The sequence below is a fragment of the Leuciscus leuciscus genome (assembly GCF_965113295.1).
Source record: "Leuciscus leuciscus genome assembly, chromosome: 6".
NCBI lineage: Eukaryota > Metazoa > Chordata > Actinopteri > Cypriniformes > Leuciscidae > Leuciscus > Leuciscus leuciscus.
Genome location: NC_138730.1, coordinates 31,538,233 through 31,555,736, shown reverse-complemented (window position 1 = coordinate 31,555,736; position 17,504 = coordinate 31,538,233). Strand labels below are relative to the sequence as shown.

General features: G+C 38.2%; 1 protein-coding gene across 1 annotated transcript in view; it reads right to left on the bottom strand.

The window, feature by feature from the left end:
* Positions 1–17,504, bottom strand: part of tnr (tenascin R (restrictin, janusin)) — a 150,544-nt gene that overhangs the window by 28,629 nt on the left and 104,411 nt on the right. Inside the window, exons 5-13 of the mRNA XM_082172606.1 lie at positions 16,933–17,406; positions 13,728–13,991; positions 11,917–12,032; positions 10,023–10,173; positions 5,455–5,724; positions 5,059–5,244; positions 4,175–4,264; positions 3,700–3,963; positions 1,672–1,938 (exon numbers count right to left, since the gene is read on the bottom strand). Coding sequence (XP_082028732.1) covers positions 1,672–1,938; positions 3,700–3,963; positions 4,175–4,264; positions 5,059–5,244; positions 5,455–5,724; positions 10,023–10,173; positions 11,917–12,032; positions 13,728–13,991; positions 16,933–17,406 — 2,082 coding nt within the window. The remainder of the gene's footprint in view (positions 1–1,671; positions 1,939–3,699; positions 3,964–4,174; positions 4,265–5,058; positions 5,245–5,454; positions 5,725–10,022; positions 10,174–11,916; positions 12,033–13,727; positions 13,992–16,932; positions 17,407–17,504) is intronic.

The following is a 17,504-nucleotide window of genomic DNA, read 5'->3' as shown; positions in this document are numbered from 1 at the left end:
TTCCCTAATAAAAATAAGCACTATCTAGTGTGAGCATGCAAATGCAAGCACTGCATTCCATTGTGAAGTACAATTTTCACTTCTCTTTTCAATACAGATTGTTCATTCTCTTGAAATTTCTGTAATTTCTGTAAAAATCCCTCTAATTTCTGTTAAGCCAGAGAATTTTATTCACATCAAACAAAACACGTTTCTCAAGTGATGAATTTAAGGAAAGAACAGTGTGAATGGCGAATCCATAAAAGGCACAAATGTAGTTCAATATCGCTGCAGGCCTCTTTTATTGCTCTTTGTCGTAAGGTTGCGGTTGAACACTTTTTATATCTAGGAAGAAAAGAACTCAACAACTGGATTTCAGAAATGGAGAATATGGTAATAGGCCACCATCCATAAATAGGTTTTCACTGATGACTCTAATATAAATAGCAAAGTCATGATAGTTGACAATTTCATAAATTGAACTTCCTGTATTGTGTGCATTTCAAACCCAGCAGGTCTCAATACGGTGCTATTTGACAGCATACCATCATGTGCTTTTGAGAATATGGTATTTTAGTTGACTGTGTCGACTGTTTTTGAATGCAAGAAGCATGAATCAGAGAAATTTGAAATGCTTCATGAAAATGGTGCATGCACCATTTTAACGTGGTGTATGTACCACTTTAGTGTACCATTTTAACAGGGTTAACATTCTTATTTGCATAATTGTCATTGGACGAACACAGCAGCAATCTGTTTACATAAAGTCTCAAGTATTGCACATCCTCATTTAATACATTGGCGACTGTACTCTCAAGTTTTTCCTGAACAGACTTTTCCGACTATAAAGGAAAAAACGATACGGCCTCTTCTTCACTCCAACTGTTGTGTTTTCCGTTGCCATTTGCCGCCTCAAACGTTTATGCAACATGCTGCGTTTCCATGACTGTCCAAAGCATGTGAATATAAGGCACGCTATTGGCTGTCGCTGTAACATTCTAACACTGTATTGTTTCACACAAGTGTGTAACGTTCCTCTAGCCTGAGTTAAAAGCAAGGTTTAGAACGACAAAAACCTGGGGTTAAGCACAGTGTGAAAAGCCCTTCTGTTTAGGAAAAGTGCATGTGGAATTGTTTTGAGAGCATTGGCCTTTGTGTAAAATGTGTAAACTCAATTAAAGAAAAAACAATATATATAAATCAAACATTAAAGGTATAACGGAGGATTTTCCCGAATTTTAGAAAAGAACCGCCCTCTCCACTTTTTGAAAAAATGCACATGCGCAACACTCTACCTGCTCCCGAGAGGGAATGCCTATTAAATGTGTGCAAGAGAGACGGCTAGCATAGCTAATCATAGCTTACATGAACTTTTACCAGCAGTGATTTTAAATGCATTTCTCCAAATAGCATGCCAAACTTTACCTGTCAAGTAGAAATTCACGACTGAGGCATCAGTGGGAAGCCCAACCTGTGTTTTGAGCGCACGCCATCGTGTGAATCGTGTGCACGAGCACGTACGACGGCCTAACGTAAACATATCACCAGAATGATTGACACTTAGGAGGACCAATAGTCTTGATGATCCACCCGGAAAAAGAAAATCCTCCGCAATACCTTTAAATAAACACACTTAAACTCCCTCAGACATATTGTATAAATAATATCCTTGAACATCATTAGTATTAATACCTGTTGCAATTGAGCCTATAACTGGCTTTGAGGTCACATTGCCGTGCATTGTGACCAAGGTAACAGTGTACCGCCTGCAGGGCAGGAGACCAGTGAGGGTGATTCTGGTTTTGGACCCGTCTAGAGCTATTTCAGAATCATCACTGGAGTCCTGGGCACTGTAGTTCAAGATGAATGCGTCAGCAGGCGGTGCCGGTGCACTCCACGCCACAGTCAATGAATCAGATGTGACTTCAGAGAAGAAGAGCTGCGTGATAGGGCGGAACCCTGAAATTGAATGACAACAACGATATTACGAAATGCTTGCCCCTGTGATTAAAGATCTCTTAAATGATTGGCACATCCTCACAGGAAGGAGGAATGAAGAGTACAAGAACGAAAAACAATGAGGTGATTGGATGTAGTTTGCAGAAGAGATGCAGTCAGACAATAGATATCAAGCAAAGGATCGAAACTGAATGAAGAAAAAAAGTGGAAAATGCTTATGAAATATGATACAATCTTGATGCTGTAGATATAAATGTGTTGATGCACCAGGCCAAAGCAAGTGAGTGACTGATAACAACAAAGACAAGATGCATAAGGAAGATAAAGTCTGAAAGGATTATTTCTTTGGTAGATGTAAAAAAAAAAAAGAAAAAAAAAGAAAGAAATGTAGCAGTGAAGCAGTGTTTTCCAACAAGGGATTCTCCAACCCAAATTTTATGATAGAAATGTTAAATTAAATTAGAGCTGTTAATTTAATCCAATAATTTAGTGCATTAATTACAGAAATAACAGTGGAATAAAAAATATGCAATTAACCACTCCCCCTGACACATGCGTAAATCCCATAAAAAGGGATTTATTTTTTACCACTGGAGCAATTGAAGCTTGAAGTACCACTTTCATATCACTACTACAGCCAACAAACCTCACCAAACCACACTACCGAGAGTAGACAGAGCCGTTCACGCAGGATGCACTCATGGATTCAAAAACAGCTGGACAGAGTGCAGAATGAAACCAGAAAAAAGAATGAATGAGAAAGCAGGGTTCTCAAACCTAATTTTCAAAGTTGAGCGTGACATGTCGTCATAAAAATATGGCATTCAAGATGTGATGCAACAGCCAAAGACTTGCATGTCTACATAGAACAATAAAAATAATAATACTTATTAAAAAAAATAGCAGATGGAATAGAAAAACATGTCCTGTGTAAACAGCTTTTAGGTTAACATCAGATGTGTTGACAAAATCAATTATAAAATGGATTGTAGATTGCAGGCCAGTGATAGGCTTATGATCAATGATATGGAAATATAAATGTCTATTTAATAATTTACCTGTCTACCACAACAATGTCTTTGAATCATTTTCTCATAACGTTAAAATATACGCAATTTATTGTTTACAATGTCTTTTGCTTATTTTTAATTGATTGACATCCCTATTTAAAATATAAGAAAATTAAAACAATGTTCTGTTAGATAATTTTAATTTCATACTTTTTTTTATTAGGGCTATCAACAAATCACATGATCTTATTAGTAGACATCAAGCAAATTATGGAAATTGGATGAATAAATGTGGAAAATGGTAATGAAATATGATAAAATCTTGATGCTGTAGATATACAAGTGTTGATGCGCCAGGCGAAGGCAAGTGAGTGATAACAACAGACAAAATGTCACACAAGCAAAATGATTAAATATGTTCAATTGACTGATAACTCTGGGAACCCCTGAGGTAAAGGACATATGAATTTAGAATTTTGATGAAGGATGATTAGAATTGACTAGAAATGAACCTGCTGTGGAAAAACAAAAACAAAATCTACAGGAGCTGTTAAATCTTCTTTGCCCATTGTTGACACTGAAGCAAAAGTCTTACTACCACACCATGCTGCATTACTCATGCAATTATCGGAGAGATTAACGAGAGACTTCAGCCCAAAACTGACATGACATGTCATGAGGCAGTGGTGAGGCAATGCTTTGGACACTCAACAGTGATTCCTGTACTCGAGTTCCCAAAAGATCAAATTACCTGTGAAAGCATCGATAGTAGCTGCAGTGCTCTGCTGCCTGCCTCTCTGTGCTGCGACTGTAATGCTGTACTCTGTGCCCGGCTCTAGACCTGTCAGTGTGGTGGTGGTGACGTCCTTGGGCACCGTTAGCTCAGTTGTGACTCCAGTGGAGGATGTGTAGGTCACCCTATAGTGATCAATAGGCCCCTGCACTGTGCCCCACAACAGCTTGATGGTGTTATCTGTGGAGGCTGTGACTGTCAAATCCAAGGGGACATCCAGACCTAAAGATACAGAGTATACTGTGGCTGTTTCAAGGTTTGTAATGGGAGTATTACACTGTTTGGTTCAGTAAAGATATTTTTATGCCATCACAAACATCATATATCAGTTCTACTGGCAAAAACAGATTTGCACGGTCAGCAGCAGAAATACAAACTCATTTCTTATTTCACTGTGATCTGGCAACGGCAGACCCATAATCTTCTCGCTTACCCGTTCTGGCATTCATGGTTGCCGGGGTACTTTGGTTGGCACCTACAACAGCTGAAATTCCTATGCCATACTCTGTGCCAGGCAGTAAATCTAAAGGGGAAAGAAAGTGAAAGAGAAAAGGAAAGAGAGAGCTAAAAAAAGATGAGTATATTTGGCAAATGAGCAATATATTTTGTTGTCACTACATAAGTATAAAAATAGATTTGTGGGGGCTCAGAATTAACTCATAATGAGAAGGAAAACATCAGGAGCAACTGAATACCTTGATGTGACTTGTAATATCTTTGAGAAACAAACAAATAATTTCTTTTCAACACTTATTGTCAGAAATGTTGCTTACTTGAATAAAAAAGCTGTTAAAGAGAGAGAAAAAAACCCCAGTATGGCAGTACATTTAAAAGAGGATTCACTCTAAAGGTTTCCATAAAGTCCATGCATATCCAAATGTAAACAAAAGTGTACTACAACTGTATTTTGTGTGCAAATGTTTAAGAACACTAAAAAGATTACACTGACTCATCACCATTCACGTTTTGGGAGAAAATAGCGAGTTAATAAAATAAATGCCTTTATGATGTACTCAAAAAAAGACCTCAATTCATCAGTGACAAAGCAATAGACAAATATATATATATTTAAAATGTTAGGATTGATGAGAATGAGGGATGACATGCTGTTTTATAATCATTTTCTACATGATCTACATGCCGGAGCACTGGCCATGAGGCTAACAGCCTCGACGGTTTTATTGAAAATATAATTTTTTTTAATCTATTTACATTTAAGAGAGACAATTTTATTATGAATAAAACCATTTTAAATTGTTTTCCATAACCTATATATTCCAGTACTATGAAATAAAGGAAAGGTTAGGTTTGAGCTACCACTGAGAGTAGTTTTGGTGGTGGTGCCATCGTTGCGCGGGACAATGACTTTGTCATACTGATCGCCAGCCAGAGTGCTGTAGACCACACTGTAGCCTTCTACATCTGCCTCACTATTGTCCCATTCCAGCTCCAGGCTAGTGGAAGTTTTTGACAGCACTCTCAGGTTCTTTGGTGCATCGATTTCTAAGAAAAATGATACAATCGATAATGAACTGGTCACTCAGATGGATCACAGAGAGCTAGAAATTGATGTCATGCATTGTTATCATGTTGCATTTCTGTAATCAAATATAAATGTTTACTTCTGTGAAGCAGACCTACTTCACTTAAAGATCTTTATTCTTTTAACTCTGATGAAAGATTATTTACACAGTCAGAACTGCTTTCTTTCACCTGTCGTGAACTCTGTGGAAATGGCTCCACTCTCACTGCCATTCCGGACTCCACAAACTGATACTTCATATGTGGATCCAGGCCTCAGTACTTGGAGGGAGTATTGGCTCAGAGTAGGCTGCAGGCGAAAGGTGGTCTTTGGTCCGTCCACCCCTACTAGCCCGTACCGCAATATAATCTGGTCCACTTTAGCCTTGGGTGGGCTCCACTCCACAAAGGCAACAGTGTCGGAGATGTCTCGTACAATAAGCTGTGTTGGCCCATCGATTACTAAAGAAAAAAACATAAGACAGCATCAATAAAATGAGAAAAGTGTGGTCAGAGCTTCTCAATAGGCTTCAAGAGTTTTCAACCATGAGTCAGTGGACACCGGAGTGCCTGTAAAGCACGGCAGGGGGTCCTTGGAGAAGATATAGAAAACATACCGAATTGTCCTTTAAAACTCTGACATTTTAAACAGTTTTAATAAAAAAATAACTAATGATCTGATACACATTAAAGTGAAATAAAATAAAAAATCTAGCAAAGGATAAAACATCGTTAAATCTGTAAAGGTGCAAAACTCTTGTGCAATAATATAGAAGAATATTGTAACATTGGCATTAAAGTTTTTTTTTTGTGGCATATGAGCCTTGGGGAGTTTATTTAATGATTTTAATATACCGGTACTATCTGTAAAAACATGAAAGTCTGGATGATTAAATACAGTGATGAATGATGGACATAAAAACATCCCTGTTTTGTACTATTAAATACAAATGAAAATAAAATACAAATGAGCAAATATGTGAATTTGCTTAAAGCTTATTTTTCCACACAAAAAAAGCCCTGAGCTATAGAACTAACATGGCTTTATTGGATGTAGTCAAGATGTCCACAAAAAAGATTTTTATTGCTTTATTTCTTTATTTATCACATCATAAGAATATTACCAAAGTAATGGAGCAACATAAAAGTGGTGGCAAAACTTATTTAAAAATGAGGAAGCACAATGTTGTAGGAATGTGCAGAACCTGATAACACTGAATTTGCAAGTTAAGCTTGAACTTTAAATATACTGAACTGTGACTGTCTGACATCTTAAAGGTGTAATTTATGTGGCACAAAAAGTACCAAATGAAATTGCGAAAATATACTCCCCACCCCAATTTCTTTCCCCCAAAAAACTGCCTCTTTTGCCCTTTCCTCATCTATAAGTTGCTCATCAAAACTATAGGCTACTATAATCTATATAGCAAAAAATACTACTTTGTCAGAAAACATGGCAACATCAGAACACATGGAATGGCTGTCAATGGAGAAATATGCTTTTTATGGTTTTATTATTACTGCTAACTAGCCCATGCAAAGCAGCCGAACGCTGACCTCTTTGGCCAAACAGGTAGTCCTGCGCCACTGGTTAATGGTCCATGTTGGACCACTCAAACTAAACAATGTTTGAAAACTTAGAGCCACAGTGTATACAATGAAGTCATATTAAACTGGAAAAGTATTTTAATATTGAAAATTACACACTTCACTTTTAACTTATCAATGTTTTCAAAGGACAGTTAATGAGAAAGTATTCACCAGATACTGACATCAGGCAAACACACACTCAAGTGACTGAATCAAGTGGCCATGCTGAGCCTCCGACAGGCTCTTTTAATAAGATGCTAACTGGTTGTGTGAATAATTAACCTGCTTCTTTATATAGGGCAACATGACCATCTGCCTCAGAAACAAGTATTGTGAAGGAAGATGAACATCTCTGGTACTTTTGACCTCATCTCTAACCTCGCCCTCATTCTGCTGTGATATGTAAAACGATACTAATTGGACCAGGTGAGACTGCACTGAAAACCACATTTCCCTTTTAAAGAATAAGTCCAAAACATACAGTATATTGTTCATGATGCCATTGTAACTCTCTACAGGATATTACAACTACAAAATGTGACCGTTAATCAAACACTAGGGTTCAGGAGGAACCCCAAGCAAATGGGGAAATGATGTCACGTCATGTTCATGCATGGGAATATTTACTTTAAGTTCTTTGCACAGCCTATTCAATCCACAAGGGTGATTTCTTGGTTTTATTCAAGGCACAGGCACACCAGCATAGACTCACTTTTAAGTCTAGTCACACCAGAGACCATGCAATAGATTACTGTTTATTTTTTTCCTAAAAATGTTGAATTTTAGCACTTAAGCATAATTACTGTGAAGCAGCTTGCAAACTCACGAGGAACCAAGCGTGTGCTTAGCGAAAACTCGTCTTCCTAGGCTTTCTCTGGGGATAGATAAATCTTTGCACACATAAATAATTAAATGACATCAAATTTGTCTTTCTTTATCCAATAAGGTATCCGCAGTGGACATGTGAAATATTAATGGACTCGCATGCATAATTAATGTCTCTTTAATTATGCTCGACGGTGAGGCCCGTAGAAATTAATGGCGTTTTCACAGCAGACATGCAATTTCAATTGTCCATGAAAAGTTCAATTGAATCTAAACCTCCTGTCTGCAAGTGACAGAAGAAGAATTCTTGGGTGAAGTTTACATTAAGTGCATAATTGCTGGCAGACTCACCCATTCATCATGGTGACATTTTCCATTAGCTGAAGCAATGTGACACCTCCTTGCAGTTTACGCCTTTCCAGCCCAGTCTAGCCCCTCTCACACACCTTTTGAAAGGTGTTTACACACCTTCCTTTGTGAGTGCACTATATCACTATATGTTTTTTTCTGCATGTCTTGTCAGACATATTTACAATAGTGTTTCGTTCTGACAACACTGTCAGCAGAGTAACAGTAAAATGACTGTGTTCATAGTATAGTTTGAAGGTGAGCCCTCTGTTCAGCCTCACTGCTGCACTACACCGATTTCAGCACCAAGGACAGGGGGAAAACAACAGGACATGGCAGATGGGTGGAGGAAATCACTGCTCAAGCCACTTCCAACTTGTCAACTCCAGCTACAAAAGAGACACTAGTGATTTAGCTGGCTGAGTAACCTGAAGGGAAAAGCACTTCACATTGTTCTCTCTTTCATCTTCTCTGCGCACAGAATGCAACGTTAAACTAACCCCCCTGTACTGCGCATCCAACCGAGGAGCATTTGTTTGCTTTGCAAACTTTTGTCTCCATTAATGATGAAGGATCCTGTTCTACAATTCCACATTGATAGCATATATGCTGTCTATCACAAAACTTGCTTGCTTGACGAGCATAATTCATTCAGACAACTATGGATAACAAAAGTATCAGTCGACACTAATTACATCTTTTTATCAAATTGTTTCATATTACATTATCTATAATAATTAGTGCTGTCAAATGATTCAAATATTTAATCGCGATTAATCGCATTAATGTCATAGTTAACTCGCAATTAATCGCACATTTTTATCTATTCTAAATGTCCCATTATTTTTTTCTCATTTTAATGCTCTTATCAACATGGAAAAGTGGATCGGCTTGCTTTGTGCAAATGTTTTTTTATTGAAAACAACATTGGCATATACTGTAGTGTTAAATTTCACACTAACATTCTCACTTGGAGCAAATAATCATCAGAGAATTCGCATTCACGTCAAGTGGTATTTCAGACTGGACGTGCTGCGATGATAGCTCAGTTCACAACGACAAAACACACAGATCACTTTGGTCTTGTCAATGGAACCATTTGGCAACTTTTTAAAAGTAAACTTTCCATTCAGAATCTTATTGGCATCCATTTCGGCGTCTCACGCTCGCCATCCACTCAAAACGTAACGTTAGCCTACTACTCTCAACAAGTATGTGCGGCGTGCCTGTCGGTTTGTTTCCGGTCTAGCTAGATCCGGTGTGGTGTTGTAGTTTTTCTAACGTAACTAGTTGTTGCAACAGCATGTGAAAAAAACGACAAAGTTTGTTAGGCCAAAAAGAACGTTAATCTCGCGATAAAAAAATTGACTCCGTTAAAATGGGTTTGCGTTAACGCCGTTAATAACGCGTTTAACTGACAGCACTAATAATAATATTATATTATATTATATAATACAATATAATATCTATTCCAAAAAGCAAGCCTATTTTAACAAGTGGACAAGAAGTGTCCAGTCAGTGTTGATTCCTCAATGTCATGTTGGAATACAGTGGAACATTTCACAGCTGAAGACAGACCTCATTCCTATACAATTAATAATTACCATAATAATGCATTAGTTGTATCACTCTGGAGCCATGAAAATGTTCGTCCTTGGAAACAATTACTGTATAAAGTCCTGAAGTCACACTATGGAATCTTTCACAGAGCTTCTTGATACAATTTTTGCAACATAATGTCATTACAGAGAGAAAAGAGAAAATGGATATACTGGGAGGCACCAACACTCTAGTTAGGTCATTACAAATCAAAGAACTATTGCGTTATTGGAGAATGAAACAGTGAGGCGTGGGTGTTTCTATAGCTAACAATGCCAAGGTCATGGATGTGACTCCCTGGGAACACAAAAAACTAAGCATATAACCTGAATGCACTGTAAATTGCTTGGAATAAAAGTCTGCCGAATGCATAAATGTACAATGAGTGAGAGGCGTACGTGTGATAACGGTTGCAGTAACAGGCAGGCTCCTGCCTTGGTCTTTCAAGGCCACCAGGTTGACAGTGTATTCTTCCCCAGGCCTCAGCCCTGTTTGGTGGAACGATGTGATGGTACTAGGTAGTTGTGCTGTCATCCCTCCATCATTGTCCTTTGGCATGCAAAAGACACAAACAAATACAGAAACATCACATTTCACAATTCTGGCATCAGAGTGCAGGCAGGCATGCAGGAACAAACTGTACACCGCTTGAATCAACAGAGATTGTTTTCAGAAAGCAGTCGGCTGTGTAAAAAAATAACTTGGTGGAATCTCTGTGCAGATGCGTTTCGCCATATGTTTAATGTATTGAATCAAGTTTTGTTTTTTCCCCCCAACTTGCTTAGCAGAGAACTTTAAGAGCTGCACTGCACCCCACAAGACATCAGCTTATTAAATCAGGCAATATCAAAGTGCTTGAGGGTTTCAGAAGATGTGACTGTTCTAAATGTATGTTCTTTGCCATTGACCCTGTGAACGCACACTTGTCTCTGCCCTCGCATCCATTACAATATTGTGGAAAATCAGAACGGCTCTTACGCTTTGTAGGATTAAATCCACAGAGGATATGACTTCCACTTCTAATATGATTTCCCCAGTGGTGTGCCGGAGTTGGCACGGTACTCATAGCAAACCCTCTCACCGATGGAAGATTGAAGTGCACCATGATCAACCCCCCAAAAAATCGTCTTCTTTGTATTCACTTCCTATTCTCCCGAAAGAGGCTTTTGACTTTGCAAGGTATTTTCTTCTTTCATTCCAAAAATGATGGATTTATGAGCTCACTTTGCCAGGGCATAGGCTATGGCTTTAGCTGAAAGCTAAGGCTATATTCACACTGCAAAGCCTCCTTCGAGTCAATGCTCAATTCTGATTTATTGCTCAGATCCAATTTCTTTGTGTAGCTGCTCACATATTATTATTTTTTTTAAATGTGGCAAATATCCAAATATGAACTGGTAGAACAATAACAAAGAACAATAACAAAAACGTCCGTCCGCCCGTCCATCCATGACAGAAAACTGCACTCTTCAAATGCTCAATAAGAAATGTGACTATTATTTGACTGAGCTTTCAGAACTGTCTGCAGATAAATTTGGCAAATCATCTGCTGGCTGAAGGAAGTTGTTTGTGTGAACCATTTAAGTAAACCATAATCCCCACTTTACCGGTTTCCATTACACTAAAGCACACCTCTGATATGTCAGATCTTTTTGTTGGAGGGGAACATGATGTTTACAGATTCAATGGCTGGTCTTAATAGTAACACTACAACTAAACAAAATGCCTCTGGGGCTCTGTTGCACATTTGTTATTATACATAGGGAGAGATGTTTCACCTTGATGTGAAATGACAGGTATGTTGCACAGGAAACATGCTGTTTTGCATACTTCGATGTCTCCCACTGCTATTTCATAATGAGACACCAAGCACAAGCTCCACATTTTGTTGGCATCTTCCTGTGAGGGTGCAGTATGCACATGCTGAAAATGTTTTGTCCTTTCTCCAGATGGAATATTTGAAAGGGGATTAGTGAGAACATCTCTGCCTGGATGTATTGTTGTTTCTGCCATGATGCAAAATAATTCTCTTTCAAACACGGACAGATTGACATTTATCATGCTGAGAGGCACCTGTCAGAAAACGAATAATCTTTGGCTTAAAAAGAGGCATTAATTTATCGGCTGTGCACAGATGTCTGTCAAACCTCACACTGCAGTTTCCTTGTTTACAATGCGGTGGATGGTAAAGTCCACAAATGCTACAAGATTCCAAAACCTCTGTGTTGTTACGCCAAGAGCTACGGCAGGGGCAGAATCAAATGATGTGTGACCTTCTAAGGAAAGCCTTACCTTGGGAATGAAGCTTATTTCCCAACCATCAAACAAGTAGTCTAAGGGTTGCCACTGAACCTCCACGGATGTCTCCGTGATGGATTTGAAGAGTAAACCGTCTGGATTCGAGAGATCTAAAAGGTACAGATTGATGCATTATTGGCCTCCGTCCTGTGTGTGTTCAATAAATCAACATTTTTCTCAGCCAAGACAGATCTTTACTCTCAGCTTTTAGCTCTGTAAAAAGAGGGCAGTGAGAGCAGATACAGAGCGGTTTACTATGCAGACATATTCAGGATTTATTAGATTTTTTTTTCTCAGTTATTTTCAATATGCAGTGTGTCTTCAATCAGTTTACATTTATTTTATAACACATGGAGTCGGGAAACCCAAAGAATAGAAGTCTAAGGAAATAGTATTACAGTCATTTCACAGTACACAAAAGTGAACCTTCAGCCTTTTCAGTGTCAATAATCGTAAGAGCCTCTAGAGGATTTGAAAATAATTTCATGGAAACAGTAATAAAACACTATCTCTGCTGGGAGCGTTCTGCTTATTCCACATGTATGATGGCATAAAAAGGTTTGTAAGTAAGTGATAATGTACAGTCATACAATAAGTCTTGCTAAATAAACTCTGACAGTAGTCAGTACTCTCGGTTGCTCTCCTTCTCACTGGCACTACCTTTCAAAGGTTTGGTGTCAGTAATATAGTTTTTTTTAAATAAGAAATAAATACTGCTATTCAGCAAGGATGGATTTAATTGATCAAAAGTGTCAGTAAAAACATTTAAAATCTTACAAAAGAATTATATTCAAATATATGCTGTTTTTCTACTTTCTACTCATCAAATAATACTGGAAAAATGTATCCACAACATATTAACTAGCATAACCATTTTCAACTTTGAAAACAATAAGAAATTTTCTTGACCATCAAATCAGCATTTTAGAATAATTTTTGGAGGATCATGTGACACTAAAGACTGAAATAAATTATAAAATAAATTAAACTAGAAAAGTTTAAATTAGAAAAGTTAAACTAGTTATTTTAAATTGTATCAACTGTTCTTTTTTTCTCTTAGTCATTCCTTTGTGCAAAGTTTCCGAGGATTTTATACATCACAAGCATATACAGTAATTCAGTTGCAGAAAATGTGCAATAATGTTCAACATTAGTCTCATCTTTGTTAGATTACAGAAATTATGGCTCCACTAGTTGAATACCTCAGATGTATAAGTCAGATCATGATGTCGGCCAGATGCCACATGCAAATTGCAATTTCTTTCAAATTCATTAAGTTCTAATTATCTTTATTATCATCTCTGAATTACCTGCGAAAATGTACGAAACAGAAGGCCAATCAGTGGTGCTTTGTGATTGTCTGCAGAACGCCCCAACTGGCTTTTCACAAATAATGGAATATTTGTTATGATGTGTTCTATTCTAAGCTAAGGCATTTTGCTCAAGGCTGACAGGCAGTGACTGTATACGAAAGGCCCTCTTGCATTTTGCCAATCTGGCACTGCTACTCACCAGGTGGTGGGTGTCTAATCATATCCTGTTGGCAAAGACAGCCAGTTGTTCCTCTGAAGAAGTAACATGAGGTATGTGTGTGTGCAAATGAGATTGTGAAAGAGTGTGTAATCTCACATCCAGGTCTATTAAACCTGGGTCATGCTTGGGTAACAATGATGCACTTACAATGAAAATGTCACATTCAAGATATATGCAAAATACCTCAGACATTTCCATAGAAAAAAAGCCTTATCTGACCAAAACACTGATGTTTTTGAATAAAAGAGCTCTCAGGAGAAAAGTGCACTCACAGGTGGAGGCTAAAGTGTTCATAGGGGCACTGATGATGTTGTCGATCACTGCGTACACGTTGATGTTGTATTCCAGACCCGGCTCCAACCCTTTGATGGTGGTGTTGGTAACGTTTCCTGGGACTCTGATTTCTAGTTGGACTCCACCAGGGGTTGTGGGGGCATAAGTGATGAGATAATCTGTCAGGAACACAGGGCCCTCCCACTGCAGATCAATGGTGTTCTCTGACACTCCCCGAACTTGCAGATTCATAGGAGGTGACACTGTGTAAAAAGGGGTGAGGATATCACATGAATATGAATCATTCTGATCAAAAAGCAATCATTCTTAGGAGTCGGAGTTATGGAAATTTCTTTAACGTGATCTGAAGCAAATCACACTGGAAGCACTTACCACAGCTAGCATTGTTATGTTGTGGTGTTGCAAGGCAACAGATTTACATGCTTGTTCAAGCCACATCCAGTATTATCTGACATTGATATCCCGGTATGTAGTAAACTTGAAAAAGTTTGAATATGTAGCTAAGAGTTTGGAGGATCCCACTTGGGCTACCCATGAGACTAAGAAGCAACAAGGGTCTCAGAACACATGAGACTTCCTCCTGATCTGGGCTCATAGGAGTAGCTATAAGTGGGCCCTAAGGAATTACTAAGGACTTGAAGAAGCAATTCAGCTTCTTCCACACGAACAGGACAGACTGGTGTTCCTTCTGTTCCCCCTCAAAACAGAGAAAAAAGTCCCAGGGTGCATACTTAGCAAAATTTATCACTCTGGCATCTGTGCTTTTCACCCATATCGAGCTGCCAAACTCCCCTTTTTATTTTTAAGGAGGAACAAGAACCCAGGAAGCGAAGCAGATACAGTCTTAGACAAAAAAGGTAGCAATGGTCTGTCCAACTGAAAGTCTCAGCACCTACAAAATTTAAAGCTGACTGTAATTATTTGAATTGTCTTGATATGTCAAGAAATGCATATTCAGCATAATCATCATATATTTTCTAATAATCTATTCAGCATATATTTATTTATCTATTGTAATAATAGATAAATAAAGAATATTTTGACAACAAGATAGTATTAAGTAACATTTTGTAACAAATTATAAAGTTACAGTTTTGTTGTATTTACATTATGTGTTGTGAGTTATTTTTTTAAATGTCATTAAGCATCACATCACAAATTCAAGCAGTTATTTCTCAATCCACTCCAAATGAATTTATTCTCAGCTTGGTACGTGCATTAGCATCGCCAGCCTGCTTGTCTACATTATCGATTATTATGTACTGAAGCAACAATGTGTCAGATAACAGTCTTTCAGAATAACTTCAAGACTGTATTTGGCAAAGTGTGTAGAGTGTAAATTGCTATTACTTTACTTTTTACTTTATTACTACCTACTTTTGGTTGAATTATAGTTGAAAGACATGGTAAAAGTGGGTGTAGTGCTATGTTAAAGTTTGTAATTTCATTCCTTGAATAGAAAATATCTGTGTATAAAAAAAAAGTAATTGTCAAAGGAAGACATTTAAGAAATAATTTCATTTTGAGCTATTTGAAATTTTCAAGAAGGAACTTCTCATCACATCCCATTTCCTTGATTACTTCTTTTTCCCTCTTTGCTACCTGTTTGCAAAATACTTTTTGCTTACGGTTTCATCTGCCTAATGAAATGAGAAAATTGGATAGAGTAACTGAAAGAAAAAGCCATATCCTAATTCATTCCCTTGATAATATGAAGACCTAAGAGAGCAGAGAATCTCCAGAAGAGGTGTGGAGAGTAATAATTGAGCAGCCACTCGCAGTATTCCACCACCTCTCGCACACAACACCTCACTATTTTCTCCTAATTGCAATGAAATAAGCAATTTTGCCTCCACTCAGTCTTGCAGAAAATGAGAGGGAGAGAACTGGGTTCTTAATATGATTTGCCCTTCCCTCTCCCACTCGTGAGATGACAGCTGTCTTCAGCGATGTGGGGTTTCGACAGCCTTTTCCACGAACTAGCTGTGAACCTCAGTAAGCGTGATGGAGAAATTGCTTTGGCCAGGTTAATATGACACATCTTCCCCAGTGAATGTGACTTTTGACAAATGAATGGTGTTACGCTGTGAGTTGTCACCAATTTTACAGCCATGACTAGAAGAGCAGGGGGGCTCCCATGGGGTTTAGCATCTGCCATGTGTGCTCGTAACTAGGGAAACGGTCACTGTTCTTCCCAGAGAGGATTTTAATATTGATATTCAAAAGACAATATACCAGTCGCATTTAGACTTCACTTAATAAAGTGGTTTGTTTATCTGCAATTGGCTTAAAGAGAAAGAATAGATACAATGAAAATACTTTTTGTATTTTCTCAAAACAAGCTTTTGTTATGGCTTAATTTCTTCTCTGATGGATTTTAAATGCTCAAAGAACACCAAGTGAGTCAGACATTACATATTCACTTGCAATGTATAAGGTGGAAAGTGTGAATTGTCCAGCACAAATTCAATTTCCTGGGGAATGGTTAACTACTCTGCTGTACTGTGTCAATACAGCAAGCTGTGGCAAGTGTTTGTAATGTTAAAATTATAATTTTTTCTTCAATTCAACAGAACAACACATGTAATTGCTGCAAATTAAGGTATGAATTACCATATAAATTACAGTAAAAGAACAGATGTATTGTTTCCTTACAGAAAAAAAAAAAAAAAAAAGGCTAATAGGGAAAAATTGTCTTCTTAACCCTTTATACGTCGGGTCAGAGGTCACTCTTCCGCCGGAGGTCTTCCTTTCGCATACGTTACTGGAAGCCTGTGATTAGTGTTAATGAAGTTATAAATGTGTATATTTTTCTCAAAAACATGCATCACTTTGCTTTAGAAGGCTTTTATTAACCCCCTGGAGCCGTATGGAATACTTTTATGATGGATGGATGCACTTTTTTGGGCTTCAAAATCTAAGGTACCATTCACTCCCATTATTAGGCTTGGAAGAGCCAGGATATTTTTTAATATAACTCCGACTGTGTTCGGGTGAAAGAAGAAAGTCATATACACCTAGGATGGCTTGAGGGTGAGTAAATTATGGGATAATTTTCATTTTTGGGTGAACTAACTCTTTAAGGCAGGCTGGGTATACAGACATGTCAAGTAATGAAATATATATAAATCATTATATAACAATTTATTTTACTGTACTCAACCATACACATTGAATACTGACCTGAAGCGCAGTCATCCCCTGTATATCCCTCTTGACAGGCACAGAAACCATCCTTACACACCCCTTTCTGGCTGCAGTTATTAGCACAGAAGATGAGAGAGCAGTCTTCCCCCAGGAAGCCGGGTCGGCACTGACAGGTTCCGTTCACACAGGTTCCTTGATCTGAGCAGTCGTTCAGACATCTGCCCTGCGAGCAGTCCTCCCCAGCATAGGCTTCCTCGCAAACACACTCACCATCAATGCACAACCCCCTGTCAGAGCAATCACCTGGGCATCGAGGCTCCGAGCAGTTCTCACCGCCAAAGTTACGGTCACATGCACACTCGCCTTCGATGCAAATGCCCTGGCCAGAACAGTCATTTGGGCAGCGCGGTTCAGTGCAGTTCTTGCCAATCCACCCTTCTTCACAAACACACCCACAAATGTCCATGCTGAAGGTGCCATGGCCACACTGAGGGACGAAGTCCAAGCGACCTAAGAGTGAACAAATATGTTGAAGTTAAAGAAACAGTTTACCCAAAAGTGAAAGCCATCATTTTACTCGCGCTAACACCATTGAGAAATTTGACTAA